Source organism: Ruditapes philippinarum, unplaced genomic scaffold (genome assembly GCF_026571515.1).
Source record: "Ruditapes philippinarum isolate M1 unplaced genomic scaffold, ASM2657151v2 ctg6280_1_1_1_1, whole genome shotgun sequence".
Taxonomy (NCBI): Eukaryota; Metazoa; Mollusca; class Bivalvia; order Venerida; family Veneridae; genus Ruditapes; species Ruditapes philippinarum.
In genome coordinates this window covers 50,558-66,778 of record NW_026864649.1, presented here as the reverse complement: position 1 = coordinate 66,778, position 16,221 = coordinate 50,558, and the positions used below count along the sequence as shown (strand labels likewise).

The following is a 16,221-nucleotide window of genomic DNA, read 5'->3' as shown; positions in this document are numbered from 1 at the left end:
TTTAAATGGAACATCAACATGAATTTTCTTACTATCATCACATAAAGAAAAGTAGACCGTCATGTTCAGTTTTATTATTGTTATAGTACTTCGTCCGTCTGCGAACAGAGTTTTACGAGTTTTTTTAAAAAAAACTTTTTATCTAATATTACTAGTATATAACTGGTCTTCTGGATTTGTGAAACAAAGATTCTCATTCTAGTTAGTTATCATTATCTACTCATTGATTGAAAGTAATTAAAATAATTAAAAGAAAATAACACATAAAATTATAATCAACTTAACCAAAACTACATCTAAAACATTATTTATGACGGCTAGTCTTACTTTGAATTGAAGGACTATAATTGAATGTGTTTGTTAGTTGCTATTAATAATAGGTAATAAAAAAATCACAGCAACAACTGCAAAGTGACGATCAGTCAATTTATCGTGCACACCAATTTGTGACATACAGATGTAGATTGTATGGAAAATGGAGTTTAAATGCTATGTTTATTTTAAAATGAAATGTTAAAAAATTTAGTGAAGCTCTAGGAGTGGTATAGGAGCTTAAATTTTATTCTAAATCCATTATCAAAGTATTTGATCGAGCGGAATATTACTCATTTAAGCGGGTATTCAACTTAATTGCATTTTGTGTGGAGCCCTATTTAGACCACTAACAAAACAGAATTAACCAGTACCTCAAGTTGAAAATACAGAGAGGAAATTCTTTACACAAAAAGAAAATTTTAACAACACAAAAAACATATTAGAAACTGATAAATTATCATTAGAGTTATCACATTTAGCAACAAGTCGATAGACTGATACCGAGCATGAACTCTTCGACAGTGTGAAAAGTTTGTGCCAGTACTCTTCTGTATCTAAGAGGAGACACAGCGGAGAACCAGCTTTTCATTCAGATAAACATGGTAAGGTTTACTCTTTAATCTATTCATTACTAGTAGGCAATTTTGATAGGTATAGTGAGTGCTTTTTCTGAAAACTACAAATAATTGTACTATTTAGTTTTATACTTATTTTTCATTGCAGATCATAGTGTTTGTCATTGCAAAGAAGGACCATTGCAAACTCTTCAAGCTATAATTTCGGTAAAGATGAGAAATCGAAGAATGAGGCGAAAAGTTTTGCTGTTAATCTATGTAGCATGATGTCAAAGGCGTGCAATTTATCCCAATTTAAAAATGTGATGTTCATTTTTTACCTTATTTCAAACGCCTTAATAAGCTTTTGTCTTCTTATACCATTCATATTTTTATATGATCGTGCCATTGAGATGGGAATAGACACAGAATGTGCAAAATGACAAAGTGTTTAGTGGGATTCTTGCTGACAAACTGAAGATAAATAAGATTATGTTTTTCAGCAGCGCAATTATAGTTACTAAGTCGTGGCCACGAGATAGTTAAGTGGTGCGCACGAGATAAATAACCAATCATATTACACTTATATGAATTTCCCGAGTTAACTAGACAAGTGCTATAGTACAAGGATGCCCCTTTTTCACCTGCCTGTAAAAGTGCCATTTATACAAGTTATTGATAGGTCAATGATAAACTGTCGATATAGGTAAACCATATCAACTTCCGGTTAAGGAGTAAAGTAACTCGTGACCATGACATAGTATCTCCTTCCCACGACTTAATTATCTTGTGACCAAGACTTAGTAACTCGTGGCCACGTTCCCTCGACTTAACTTTCTCGTGGCCACGACTTAGTAACTCGTGGCCACGCCATAGTAGCTCGTGGCCACGACATAGTATCTCGTGGCCACGACATAGTATCTCGTGGAAACGACTTAGTAACTCATGGCCACGACATAGTATCTTGTTCCCACGAATTAACTATCTCGTGGCCACGAATTAGTAACTCATGGCCATGACATAGTATCTCGTGCGTACGAGATAAATAAAAAATACAATAAGGTTATTTAGAAGCTGATTTTAGTAAGATTTTAGAGTTTTGAAGCGTTTTAAAATACTATGAGTATAAAACTACGGAGACATATTAGAAACAGAACATATCAAATTACCCTCGTATGACCTTAGAATGAATTAATGTATGGACTATGGACTGTCACAGTAACTGCTAGGAAGAAGTGGTTAACGAAATCAAACGTCCTTCAAAAATGACCCAATTTTGAACAAAATTTTACTACTGATCACATTTCATACTCTGTTTTTAAAATCAAATTTAGATTTTTAAATGTTGGGTGGATAAATTTCAACGGGGTCAAAATTTAATGTTACAGCGGACAATATTTTATAAAATGCATTAGATGTACATGTCATGATGCGGACTGGCACGTCTATTGGTTGGCCTACATAACATATTACTAGCACAAAAATGACTGCATATAGCATGAAAATAGATACTTAGTATATTTACTGTGTGTATGAATTATTTATATGCACAGCAGTTAGATTACTAGCTTTAATGACCTAAATTTAGAACATGGTTATTTAAATGTAATATTGATAAGAAAGAAGTGTAAACACATCCAGAGGAAGACAGGTTTATCATACAAGGCAAGTAAACATTTTGTTTTCTTCTGAAATTTAACAATTTTCATTGTATGTCAAGAAATGATTTCAATTTACTAAAGATAGGAATATATTTATGAATCGCATGAAATGAAATAAACAGTATAGAAAATAGATCAATGTCATGTGAATATAAATTGAATTCCTTTAGTAGTGACTGTGACAGTCCATAATCATTGAATATAATTTGAATTCATGTGATTTAAAATAAAAGAATTAAAGTTATAATGTGACGGAACATTAACATGAATTTTCATACAATCCTCACATAAAGAAAAGTAAACAGTCATGTTCAGTTTTACTGTTAACAATGTCCATCTCTCTGTGCGTACACAGTTTGACGCGTTTTTTAATAATAAAAAAACAAACTAGAAATGTGTCCATAGGACACGGATGCCCCCAAACTCATGTTTTGTCAATCTTATGGTCAAATATTTTTTGGCTACATGTGCATCAATTTGAAAACTAAAAATCTTTTATTTAGTAATGGGATTTTTTTTATATAACCACAAGTGAACCCCAAGGTGCATGAGTACACATGTTTACCAACATTATTGTAAACTTTCAGGCCTACAGGTCAATTACTTTTTGAGCTATGCATGAACAAATTGAAAATTGCAAATTTTTATTAAGTCAGCTCTAACAAAACTGAAAAAAAATCTACATGCAAAATCCCTAGTGCATAGCTTCACAGCGATGTTGATCATTATTCCTGCAAAGTTGATTGATTTTAACTCAAGCACTCAAGGAACAAATAAAACAACATAATGAAACTAACTGTTTTTACAAAGTCAAGGGCAATTACTCTACAAATACTGGATAAATCCACAAGCGAAATCCAAGGTACACAACTACATATGCTGACCAACATTTCTATTAAGTTTCATGACTCTAGGTTAAATACATTTTAAGGTACGTACGACAAAAATTGAAAACTGCAAATTTCCACTTAGTTAAGGGCAATAACTCTGACAAAACATATCAATTCACAAGCGAACCCCCAGATGCAACACTTCACATGCTGATTAACATTCCTGTAAAGTTTCATGACCCTAGGTCAAATACTTTTTGAGCTACGTCCGACACATGTTAACAATTGCAAATCTTTTATTAAGTCGAGGGCAATAACTCTTTCAAAACAACATAAATCCACAAGCGAAACCCCAGGTGCACAATTTTACATGCTGATCAACATTCCTGTAAAGTTTCATGACTAGGTCAAATATTTTTTGAGTAACGTGCGACACAAGTTGAAAATTGCAAATTTTTACTAAATCAAGGGCAAAAACTCTAAAATACTAAATATATCCACACGAAAATACCCAGATGCACAAGTTCACATCCTGAGCAACATTCCTGTAAGGTTTCATGACTCTAGGTCAAATACTTTTGTGTTACGTGCGACACAAGTTTAAAATTGTAAATGTTTACTAAGTCAAGGGCAATATAACTCTAAAAATACTAAATATATCCATACGAAAATACCCAGTTGCACAACTACATATGCTATGCTGATGAACATTCCTGTAAAGTTTCATGACTCTAAGTCAAATACTTTTTGAGCTACCTGCGACACAAAATGAGAACGGACTGAAGGACGGATGGATGGACGGATATAATTTATTAGGAAACATCATAATCACGGCAATTTGGTCAATGTACTGCTACTGTTTCCTCGACTGGTAATATATCCCTTAGAGAAGAACAATATATAGCAGGGATTATTTGTAGAATTTCTGTTAAAATTACGTGATGCTAACTACGATACCTCACTACTAAATAATGGCATTGTAAATAATATATTTATGTTTCTATTTGAGGATATTTTATTAATTTAGATCCGATCATACTATTCTTAGCCATAAAATAATTTATGAGCTTGCTATTAATGGATAGATCCCTACTCTGACCTTATATTAGAATAACAATACATTCTACCAAGAACACGAGCATGTGGCATTTTGTTAACAGATAATGTTTTGGTAACATTCTCATTGAATCCATTAATCTGATAGTTAGAATTATGTAAGCATTACAATGGGCTTTATGCAATATGAACATTCAGTATCATAAGTATATAACCTTCTTTCCATATTATATGTAACATGCTAACATGCTAAGATGCCTCACGATATCTTTAATCAAAATCGATTTAATTTAGCTCCGCAAACTTTCTTAGACTGAAAATATCTTGGACCCGCTGAAGTTTAATACAAACCAAATCTGCATGTTATGGTACATTAATTTTAGCTCGACTTTTTCGAAGAAAAAAGAGCTATTGCTATAGTCATGTTGTCTTTGCTGTTGCCGTTGCCGTGCAGTTGCTATTTCAACTTAAACGTTGGTTATTTGTTTTATTTATCTATGGATTGCCATCATACTTGAACACAACAGACCTTTGGCTTCACTCGTAAATGACCATGGCCTTCAATGTCAAATAACAATTGGCTATAATTTTATATCATAAATAGTTTGTCTTAATACTTGGACACAATAATCCTTCCGTCAAGAACATATAATTGATTATGATTATCACTCATCAATGACCTTGACCTTTAATGTCAAATCATTGATTTTTTTTTTCAAAAACAACTACACATTTGTTATTTATGAATGGATTGTCTTCAAACTTGATCACAACAATCCTTACGACAAGACCTTTATGGAAAATCCAACCTTGAAGGTCAAAATAGTTATTATATTGATTTATTATTTTATAAGGCCAATACCGCCCATAAATGAATATAAATAAAAAAAGAAAGTCATGAGCAGGAAATTATACACAGAAAATCACAATCGGCACACGCAGCCTGGACTCAATGAAAAATATAAAAAAAATATAAAAACACTTTTATTTTCAGATGAACACCGGGAACGCGACTTTAGACGGATCATTACATGCAGACGAAATCAGGACATTACTGTACAACAATGAATCGAAAACAACAGAATTGAAAATAAAAAAGAATGTTGGCGATTTACTTGAATTGGAGAAAAGGGAAAATGTAACTAGTACTGTATCGCCTGATGGTGGTTGGGGTTGGATAGTAGTGCTTGGTTCATTCTTTGTTCACTTAATAACTGACGGATTGTTGTATTCTTTTGGAATATTGTATATTGAATTCTTAAATCAATATGAAGGCAGTAAAGGGGAGACAGCTTGGATAGGTTCTTTGGCAATAGGACTTCAGCTTGTAACGGGTAGGAGAAAAGTGCTAGTTAATTAGTTGTTCTGCAGATTTCATTAGTTATCATTGTCTACTATAAATAACAATGTGGCCATACCACGTGACCTTTCGGGTACGGAACACGCCGATTTTTCACCCGATTCAGGTATGTTTTTTATTCATAACTTATTTATTACTCAACCGATTTTGATCAGATAAGGCGCAGAGTACCCGTAATTATATCAGTTATCCACGGTATATCAAAATTCTGAAAACCCCTGAATAGTTTTTGAGAACATTCAAGTACAGTTTTCTTTTCATAGCCTGGGCCGAGGGGAACGGCACACACTCATTTGGCATAACAGGCGATTTCTAGCAAATCATATGTTTTTTGACACTATTTCATAGAAAAATACTTGTTAAATCTGATATATTTACTATGTCCAATGTATCGAGTGAATGCAATGATGTTTTAGCATATTTTCATAAAGTTATGTTGAAATGATACGGAACACACTGTTATTTCAAAAGATACGGTACACACACAATTTCTGTCTTTGAAACAATTCTAAAATAAAATATATAAAAAAATTAATTTAAATTATAATGTGAGTGATTTTTGTCATAGTTATACATTTTATTAATTTAAACGAGAACCCTGGGACCTGTTTTGCAAAGTATCATTATGCCTACAGTTTGATGTAAACAGGATTATTCAAAAAATAAAAGAACATTTTGAGAGTACGTTGCGCAAAATTCGATTTTATATGTTGAGCAATTAATATTTGGCTATAAAATGTTAAAATTTTAGGGAGGAATACGGAAGACATTCAAAATATTGTTTTGTTTTGATTTTCATTTGAAACAATTAGGTATATTCTTTTGATTATAAAACGAATTGTGAAATTCATGGACATCTGTTATGTGTGATTATTATTTCATTTAATTTGTTTGTTCGAATATATAAATGACTGTCTAAACGTAGTATGAATATATAAACAAACAAGAAGTTAGGAGTAAGTTGGAAATATATGTTCCTTGCAAAATGATGTTTAAATAATCGAATTTGGAGGAAAAACTCTGGTTTTGATGTAAGAGGATTTTTTTAAATCACGGAAAGTTTAAAGTTTTTTTTCGGCCACATAATATTTGGTATGAATAATCTGCCAGGGTCCCAAACTAACTGCATGTATCTAAATTATCAAATTATCTACATATGGACAAATATATTTCGCAGTTTTACGTGAAATCAAAATTAATAATTTGATAATTTGAAGAACCCATATGGGAACAAGGCCTGTTATATATCGTAACGTAAACCGTAGTTTATACAAGGTAACCTTGTTACATATATACATGTAAGAATAAACATGTTAGGAAATTTGGTAAAATTATGCCTATCTTGGACTTTCATTTCAAGATGCATTAAACACTTGAGTTCATGGATATGTGTGCTTGCGTGTTTGTGTTAAAAATAAAAATGATATTTAATAATACCCATTTTGTCAATCAAATGCTATGGATTTTGGAGGCTGCGTTCTGTTTTATATACTACATGAAGTAGGTACGAGACCACAAGTGTCACTTCGATGTTTCGATTTTTTATGTGAGAAAGTTTTCTTACTACCGTTGTCGGTCGTTTTACTCAGGTGCCCGTTCGTTCCTTTATTTGTACCCAAAGGGGCACTTGTAAAACTCGAAAGTCGCCACATGATAATGTCAGTTTTATGAGCCGTGAAACCAAACCAAAAAATGACCTCATTACATGAATTAAAAGTTATTTTTAAAGCTTCATGCCTTTAAACATTAAAAATTTAAGCAATGGCGACTACATTTTTATTTGTTTGGGTCGTCAGACAAAACAAATAATGGTAGCGAAATTTCAGGCTCTGATATGCTTATTTGCAAAATAAGAAAGTAGTCCGAACCCCTGGAAGCGGTTACTTACCTTTATATGTACTCTAACGCTGAAAAAATAAGGGGGGATCACTGTGTCAAGATTTTCAAATGACGGGCGCATTAATTTTCAAGCCTTCTCGGGAGAAGAAAAAGTAGTTCCCGATTGGCCAAAGATTTCAAATATTGTGTATTTCTTTACAGATATACATGTAATATTAAGCTCCATGATTATTTACATCAGTGTCAAACGAAATAAATAAGGGTTACAAACCCTAATTTAGAATGATATGGTTTTCTTCAGACTGTTATCTTATAACTTTCCCGTGGTCGAGGGGTTACACGCTCTTTTAGGAAGAGAGATGTCCTGAGTTCAAATCCAAGTTAAGGCATGTTTTTTTTGTTTTTTTTTAAATTGTTTAAGCCAAATAAACAATGCATTACATATCAGTGTTGCAATAAGCCTTATAGCCAATTTACTACAGTTATGATACTAGAAACAACATTGGTGGCACTATACAAAAACAAATTGGTTTACAATCTCACAGCCTCCACCTTTCTGACATTCTGAGACCCAAACGAATTCAGTGCCTTCTGTGATTTGATTTAATTAAACATGACCATGATATTGCAAAATTGTACCTAATGACTTGCTTATTATTAACAAAATATAAATATATATAAATTGTTATCAAGTAATGATACTTTTTAGCGATTTAGGTCATGACCTTGTTTTATTTTTTCAGGATGAAGCAAAAAGACATATCTTACTTCACTTAAACTAAAAGAAATAAAAAACAACAATAAACACAGCATTATATAACAACATTTTCTTTCTATAGAGCGCAACTATCTGATTCTGTGAAGATTGAAGTGTTTAAAATACTCTAGGTGATTTTAAATAGGACAATTACATGGAGGTTGTAAATGTTAAGCGTGATCTCTTGAAATATAGTGCACAAATACATATAAACATTAAAAGTAAGCATTACGATACATTGCAAAAGAGGTCCCTGGGTTCTCGTTTAAATTAATAAAATGTATAACTATGAAAAAAATCACTCACATTATAATTGAAATTAAATTTTAGTAATTTTTATTTTAGAATTATTACAAAGACAGAAATTGTGTGTGTACCGTATCTTTTGAAATAACAGTGTGTTCCGTACCATTTCAACATAACTTTATGAAACTATGCTAAAACATCACTGCATTCACTCGATACATTGGACATAGTAAATATATCAGATTTAACATGTATTTTTCTATGAAATAGTGTCAAAAAACATATGACTTGCTAGAAATTGCTTGTTATGGCAAATGAGTGTGTACCGTTCCCCTCGGCCCAGGCTATAAAAAGAAAACTGTACTCGAATGTTCTCAAAAAACCATTCAGGGGTTTTCAGAATTTTGATATACCGTGGATAGCTGATATATTTACGGGTACTCTGCGCCTTATCTGATCAAAATCGGTTGAGTAATAAATAAGCTGTGAATAAAAACATACCTGAATCGGGTGAAAAATCGGCGTGTTCCGTACCCAAAAAGTCACGTGGTATGGCCACATTGAATAAATCGAAAGAATTTTGTTAGTTTGGTATTAATAATAGGTAGTAATAAATGCCCAGCACCAACTGAAAAGTGACGATCAAGGAATTTATCATTTTGTGACATAGGTTGAAGGGAAAATGGAATTTAAATTGTAGATTATTAAAAGAAAATATTAATGAATTTGATGATGTTTTAAACAAATTAGCAAATAAAAGTCATCAATTTATCAAACTAATCCGTCTGATTCATACATATTTTTTATATTATTTGCAAATTAAGTGCGAATATCCTGAACGTTTGTCAATAGACCAATCTTATTGTCTTTTTAACAACATACTTTAATTTGTTTAAGGAGCGATTGCGAGTGTTTTGACGAACAGGTTTGGATGTCGAGCTACAACAATCATTGGTGCTACAGTAACCTCTCTGGGTTTCATACTAAGCGCTTTTTCACCAAGTCTTTACTTTCTCTATTTCAGTTTTGGCATACTTTCAGGTATATGAAATGTTACTTTTTACATCCTGTCAAGCATGATTTTTAATTACACTTTGCAAGTGCTTAATTCAAATAAAGCTTTGAACGAAATTTTAATTTCTAGATGATATCCGAATAAATTTGTCTCTTTTTTTTCTTAAACGTGTTATCACAAATCTATATGTCTTGTTTAGTGTATATTAATGCTCAAATATTAAACCATAAAAATAATATCATGTTATACTTTCTACCTCAGGTCTAGGTTTTGGTCTCACATATTTACCAGCTGTTGTTATCGTGGCTCATTATTTTGAAAGCAAGCGAACTTTGGCTATGGGGCTTGCGTCCTGTGGGAGTGGTATAGGAGCTTTTATTCTAAATCCCTTATCAAAGTATTTGATCGACGTTTATGGGTGGCGCGGAACATTACTCATTCAAGCGGGTATTCAACTTAATTGCATTTTGTGTGGAGCCCTATTTAGACCACTAACAAAACAAAATCAACCAGTACCTCAAGCTGAAAATACAGAGCGGAAATTCTTTACACAAAAAGAAAATTTTAACGACACAAATAACATTTTAGAAACTAATGAAGTATCATCATTAGAGTTAACACATTTAGCAAGAAGTCAGCAGAATGATACCGAGCATGAACTCTCCGACAGTGTGAACAGTTTGTGCCAGTACTCTTCTGTATCTAAGAAAAGACACAGCGGAGAACCAGCTTTTCATTCAGATAAACATGGTAAGGTTTACTTTTTAATCTATTCATTACTATTAGGCACTTTTTATATCTTAAGTGCTTTTTCTGAAAACTACTAATAATTTTAACATTTAGTTTTATTACTTATTTTTCATTGCAGAACATACTTCATGTCATTGCAAAGATGGACCATTGCAAACTTGTATAAGGGAGACCTCTTCTAGTCATAATTTCAGTAAAGATGAGATATTGAAGCATGAAGCGAAATGTTTAGGACATAATCTTTGTAGCATGATGTCAAAGTCGTGCAATTTATCCCAATTTAAAAATATGATGTTCATTGTTTACCTTATTTCAAACGCTTTAATAAGCTTCAGTCTTAATACACCTTTCATATTCTTATATGATCGTGCCGTTGAGATGGGCATATACACAGAAAGTGCAAAATGGTTGGGTTCCATCATAGGGATAACAAATACCGTTGGCAGAGTGTTTAGTGGGATTCTTGCTGACAAACTGAAGATAAATAAGATTATGCTATTCAGCAGCACAATTATTATTGTTGGCGTTTCAACTACCATTTGTCCACTATGCACAAACTTTACTTGGCTTGTCGCCTTCTCTTGCGTGTTCGGACTCTCCTTCGGTAAGCGCCTATATTACTTTTGTTGCCGTTAAAGATCAAATTAAACAAGCTTAATGATAGACAAATATATATGTAGATATTGATGTAAATAGGCTAGTAGAAACAGACATTTTTAAGCTAATTTGATAATTCTATCAAATGCCATTATCATATCGAAGATTTTTGTATTTCAGGTATATACGTTCCACTTATGTCTGTTGTGATTGTTGATATCTTAGGAAAGCAAATGTTAACAAACGCATTCGGTTTACTTTTGATGTTTAAAGGACTTGCTAATCTGATTGGCCCGCCGTTTGCGGGTAAATATTTGACTTACAAGTTTGTATATACACATGTTGAAACGTGCATTCTTGAAAAGGTAGCAGTTACATTTGGATGCCAACCAAAATTCTTGAGACCTCTGTTTTACCTCATTTATGTTTTTATATTTTTACCTGTTACCTTTCATTATCAATAATTTATGAATTCATGTAAATATCCATATATATATCTTTCTAGAATACATCTTATATTGAAGATTGATACCTTTGTTTGAAAAAAGAGCACTATTCATTCTTACTTCAGGTTGGCTTTATGACAAAACAGAAAGTTATAATGCAGCTTTCATTGTTGCTGGGATCAGCATAACGATTGCTGGAGTAATGTTAGCTTTAGTTATCTGTGTTACGAAACGCAAGCGTTACGACGGATGTGAAAGTGAAATGAAAATGACTAACTAACGAGAAACATTTCGTGCATGCTCTCATGCACCCACACAAGTGAACAAACGAAATATTTTTGCTTATTTGATGCCATCATACCTGTATTTAAATTGCATCATTTCTTGATTGAACTACGAAATGTTTATTATTCAGAGTTATAAATGTAAAACTAATGACCTGAATTTCTATATTCGGGAATTTTTGCGTCGATTGTAAAAAAAAAGATTATATTTGTTTGGTTTTATAGCCTTCACGTGAAAAGGGACTTTTTTAAATATGTTTTATGTGTCTCGTTAAAGCATGTGGATAGTACAATGGACGTTTACGTGTATGTGACTGTTGGTGAACATTTCGTTGCGTTTTCGTCTACTCAGATGTTCTGATACATTGACCGACCTATGCATCCACCCCTTATGTTATCATACTTCTACTTGTGCACCAGATGGAACTATAGGTTTGCCTTCCAGATAAACGTCTAATGATTAGTCCGTCCAAATCTTAAGCCACATAAACTATATGAAGCGCAGTATCTTTCTTTGAAAGTTCACCATTGTTAGCTGGATTGTCGCGCGCAAAATTCAGGTGCCAGCGGTTAAGGTCAAGGTCATAAATAGGCGTCAAAGTTCAAATTAAAATATGAAATTGTGTATAGGGACCATTTAGTCATCATTTATTGAGGGATTGTTACACAAATGGTCATTGTCATGACTACATCGGTGACACTTGTAATAGGTCAATATATGCAATTTCACCATTTTCGTGTTAAATGTTGAATTCTGCTTAAGCCGGTGCTAGGGGGCTTGGACGGTAACTTGCACTTTCCAGTACCGTCAATCAAACCGAGCCTGCAACATTTTAAATTTTGTCGCGTTGGACTTTCTTTAGGGATTCTGTTTTTCTCTATTTAATAGAAATGTTCACCACTTTGAGAAGCTGTGTCGCGCGCATGAACAGGGCTCATTTAGAGGTCATTGAAAAAGCTTGTCCAGAGCAAACCTTCTAAATGCAGGGAGTGATTTTAATTGAAATTGGCATAGATGTGTGGTTTGCGAAATTCAGGTCCACATGGTCTAGGTCAAAAATAGGGGTCAAAGTTCTTATAAAAATATGAAAACGTGTCTAGGGACCATTTAGTCATCATTTATTGAGGGATTGTAACACAAATGGTCATTATCATGGCTACATATGAGACACTTGTAATTAAGGTCAAGTATGTATGGTCAAGGTCACTAAAGATGATGAAATATCTGAACTTTGATTGGAATATATCTGCTACACGCCTGGAGGAATTTGAATGAAACTTCATAGAAACGTTCACTTCTATGAGAAGCTATGGCGCGTCTATGAACCAGGTCTGTAGGTCAGATGCCAAGGTCGCACATACAGATCATTCAAAAACACTTGCCTTGAGCATAATTTCTACATGCATAGACGGATTTTAATTTAGCTTTGTACACATTTTGTGAGGCAGAGTATCAAGCCCAAAATTCAGGTCTTTGCGGCTAAGGTCAAAATCACACATAGGGTCAAATTTCAGATGAAAAATAGGATGTGTATAGGGACCATTATGTCATAATTTATTGAGGGATTATAACACAAATGGTTATTGTCAAGGCCACCGTCATGAAATTTGTATTTTAAGTAATGTATCATGGTCAAGGTCACTTATGATAATGAAATATCTTGATATTGTCCGGAGCATATCTCCTACATGCATGAAAGATTTTTTATTATATTTTATGGAAATGTTTACCACCATGAATGGGATCGTTTCAGTTCATCCAGTTCAAAGGTCATCAAGGTCACACTTAGAGCTTATTGCTATGCATATCTTTAATGCCCACATGTCCACACTTGACCTGATAGAATTGTTTACTAATGTCTCATACTTAACCTTACAAATAATATCATATCATTTCTACTTAATGCTGGCATATTAACAGGCAAGTTAACAATCAAGTAATTTTATACAAGAAGTAGCGTACTGACGCAATTTCATATAAATGATCGCATTTTCAGCTGCCTGGTTATGTTAAGACATTACGTTATATGCTAATGTTTGGTTTTGTCACGGCAATGTTTCCTCATAAAACACCAGTACTGGTTACTTGCATGATAACTGTTTCTAATTATCACAATCGAGTTGAGATAAATAGGTTAAAAGAAAGTATGAATATACTGCAACATTGAGGTCGTGCTTATGCAAAATATTTGATGTAATGATTGCATAGTGAATGTGCAATGTAAATGTAGATATGATTTCACAGTCTATTTTGTAAGTGTAAAAAGAAAGGATAACATATATGACAAGCAAAAAATAAATATAATTAGTCTGCAATTATATTTTTAATTCATATATATAAAAAATGATGTCGCTGGTCATAATGTCAGGTCGAATAAGCTATTGACTTGTTCGAAGTTGGTATAAGTAGTCACAATCGGGTAGTGATGTTAAGTCTTACAATTAATTATTTTCATTAAATTTGACCGTGTATTGAGAATGAATGCAATATTTTTCTGGATTATATGTATGGTCATCAAAAATGTTTTCAGTCTTGCTCTGCAACTTTTCTTACACTCTTTCGCCTCTTATCGTGTATTTGCTCATGTTTATTTTCCCAAAATATGCATGTTTTGTTAGATTATGACCATCTGCCGTGAACGTTTCATATATCATTTTTGTCGTAACATTTTCTTAACAACTTCATATGTGCTTTATAAAAACAGTTTAAACTGGCATATGCATAATATTTTGTAACCCTGCTTCTTAAACATTTCATTGAGCTATAGTATATCCAAAAATAAGACATTGTTTAGATAGCTTGAGGAAAGCAACAAATCGTGTCATTCCTTGTCATTACTATGAAAATCAGGATTGTGACTTTCAAAGGTGTTCTTGTTTAAAAAAATGACCAATGTTGGACAAAATCCATCTTGAGTCATTCACACATTGTGATGTTCTGCATGTGTGTTTCTTATACTTGATAAACATAACAGCAATGCACCAGACTGATGTGGACAGATCATTAGATGGGTATTGTTACACAACGATGAACAGCAGCATTTAAAATAATAGAAAAGAAAGGCGACACTCTCAATGATTTGGAAAATAATGCGAATACAACTGTATCGCCAGATGGTGGATAGGAGGGTAATGTTTGATTGCTTATTTATCTACTTAATAACTGATGGATTACGTCAGAGATGTAGATATATGCGTACTCATTTGGAATAGGGTACCTTGAATTCCTTAATTATTTTGACAGCGCTAAAGGAGAAACAGACTGGATAGGTTCATTGGAAACAGGACTCCAGCATTTAACTGGTAAGAGGTTATTGTTAACACTTTTGCGTGTTACTTTTATTATCATACTGGTTATTAGTGTTTGAAATGAAAATGAATAAATCTAATTCAAAAGAAAGAATTTATAAACATATATCACTGAAATTAATAAAGAATTAAGAAGTATACAAGTAAAATGATTTCCTGCGGGGAACATTTTTAATAATATAAAGATATTTCATTTAACTATTTTCAACATTGTTTCAGGGAATAAATAAACGTTTGTATCAGGAATATAGTTGACAATAATCGATCAATATAGAAGAAGGTCTTTGGAAACTAGTGACCGTTGAAGACCTGAGACCGGAGAAGGTCGAACATAAAACAATTATTTCTTTTCAAGAAAATGATTAAATACCATTTTCTGAATAATTCCGAGCAAAAAAATTAAAGTAAACACATAAGTTTACGCAGAAAATATCTCTATTTGGTATGGCAGATGCCACTACGAATATTTTAATTTTGTAGATTTTCAGTATAAACAATTTATTGTTTGTAAAATTTGAGATAGATATTAAAGAAACATTGATAATTTTCAAACACATCATTCAAGTTTTTCCACCTTAAACGGTAAAATAATTATAGAAAATTAGAAATATCACGTAATAGTTTTTTGTTGTTAATAAGGTGTAATTCGGACTAATTCCCTAGAGGTAAATCCGTAACGTACCGGCAAACGGTATTTAGCTAGGTTTTCGAAAAGGTCAATTAACCAATCATGTGCGGTTTACAGATCACATGCTCCTCCATGTACCGAAAACAGGTCACGTGCTCCTCCATGCCTCAAAAGTTAAACGCGTACCAATACCCTGCGGTCTTCAGACCGCAGGGAGACCGCAGGGAATGAAAATGTAGTTCGTTAATTGATATTAATAATAAGTAAGAGTAGAGAGGTACAGCAAAACAATAATAGGTAATACCTTTAGTAATAAAATAAACAACTAAATGTTGACAGTTGAAAAAAACCCATGAACATTAGCGAGTTTATCTTGCATATCAATTTATGACCTACAGTATATGGAATTCCGCAAGAAATGTTATTTAAAAAAAACAAGTTGGTCTAAAAGGTCTTGTAAACAATGAAGCAAATTAGGACTATCAATGTTTGACATAGGCATTAAACTATTCCCGTCTTTTCAAACAGAAAAGTATCTTAAAAATACAAAAACGTACAATTAAATTGTCTTTCA

At 32.8% G+C, this 16,221-nt stretch overlaps 1 protein-coding gene across 1 annotated transcript; it reads left to right on the top strand.

Annotated features, from left to right (window-relative positions):
- The first annotated feature begins 2,360 nt into the window (after nt 1-2,360).
- Nucleotides 2,361-15,059, top strand: LOC132726400 (monocarboxylate transporter 12-like). Its single transcript, XM_060711715.1, has 7 exons — nt 2,361-2,534; nt 5,411-5,750; nt 9,516-9,659; nt 9,895-10,383; nt 10,502-10,987; nt 11,161-11,286; nt 11,552-15,059. The coding sequence occupies exons 2-7, from the start codon at nt 5,411-5,413 to the stop codon at nt 11,704-11,706; spliced, it is 1,740 nt and encodes a 579-aa protein (XP_060567698.1). The 5' UTR covers nt 2,361-2,534; the 3' UTR covers nt 11,707-15,059.
- Nucleotides 15,060-16,221: the final 1,162 nt, after the last annotated feature.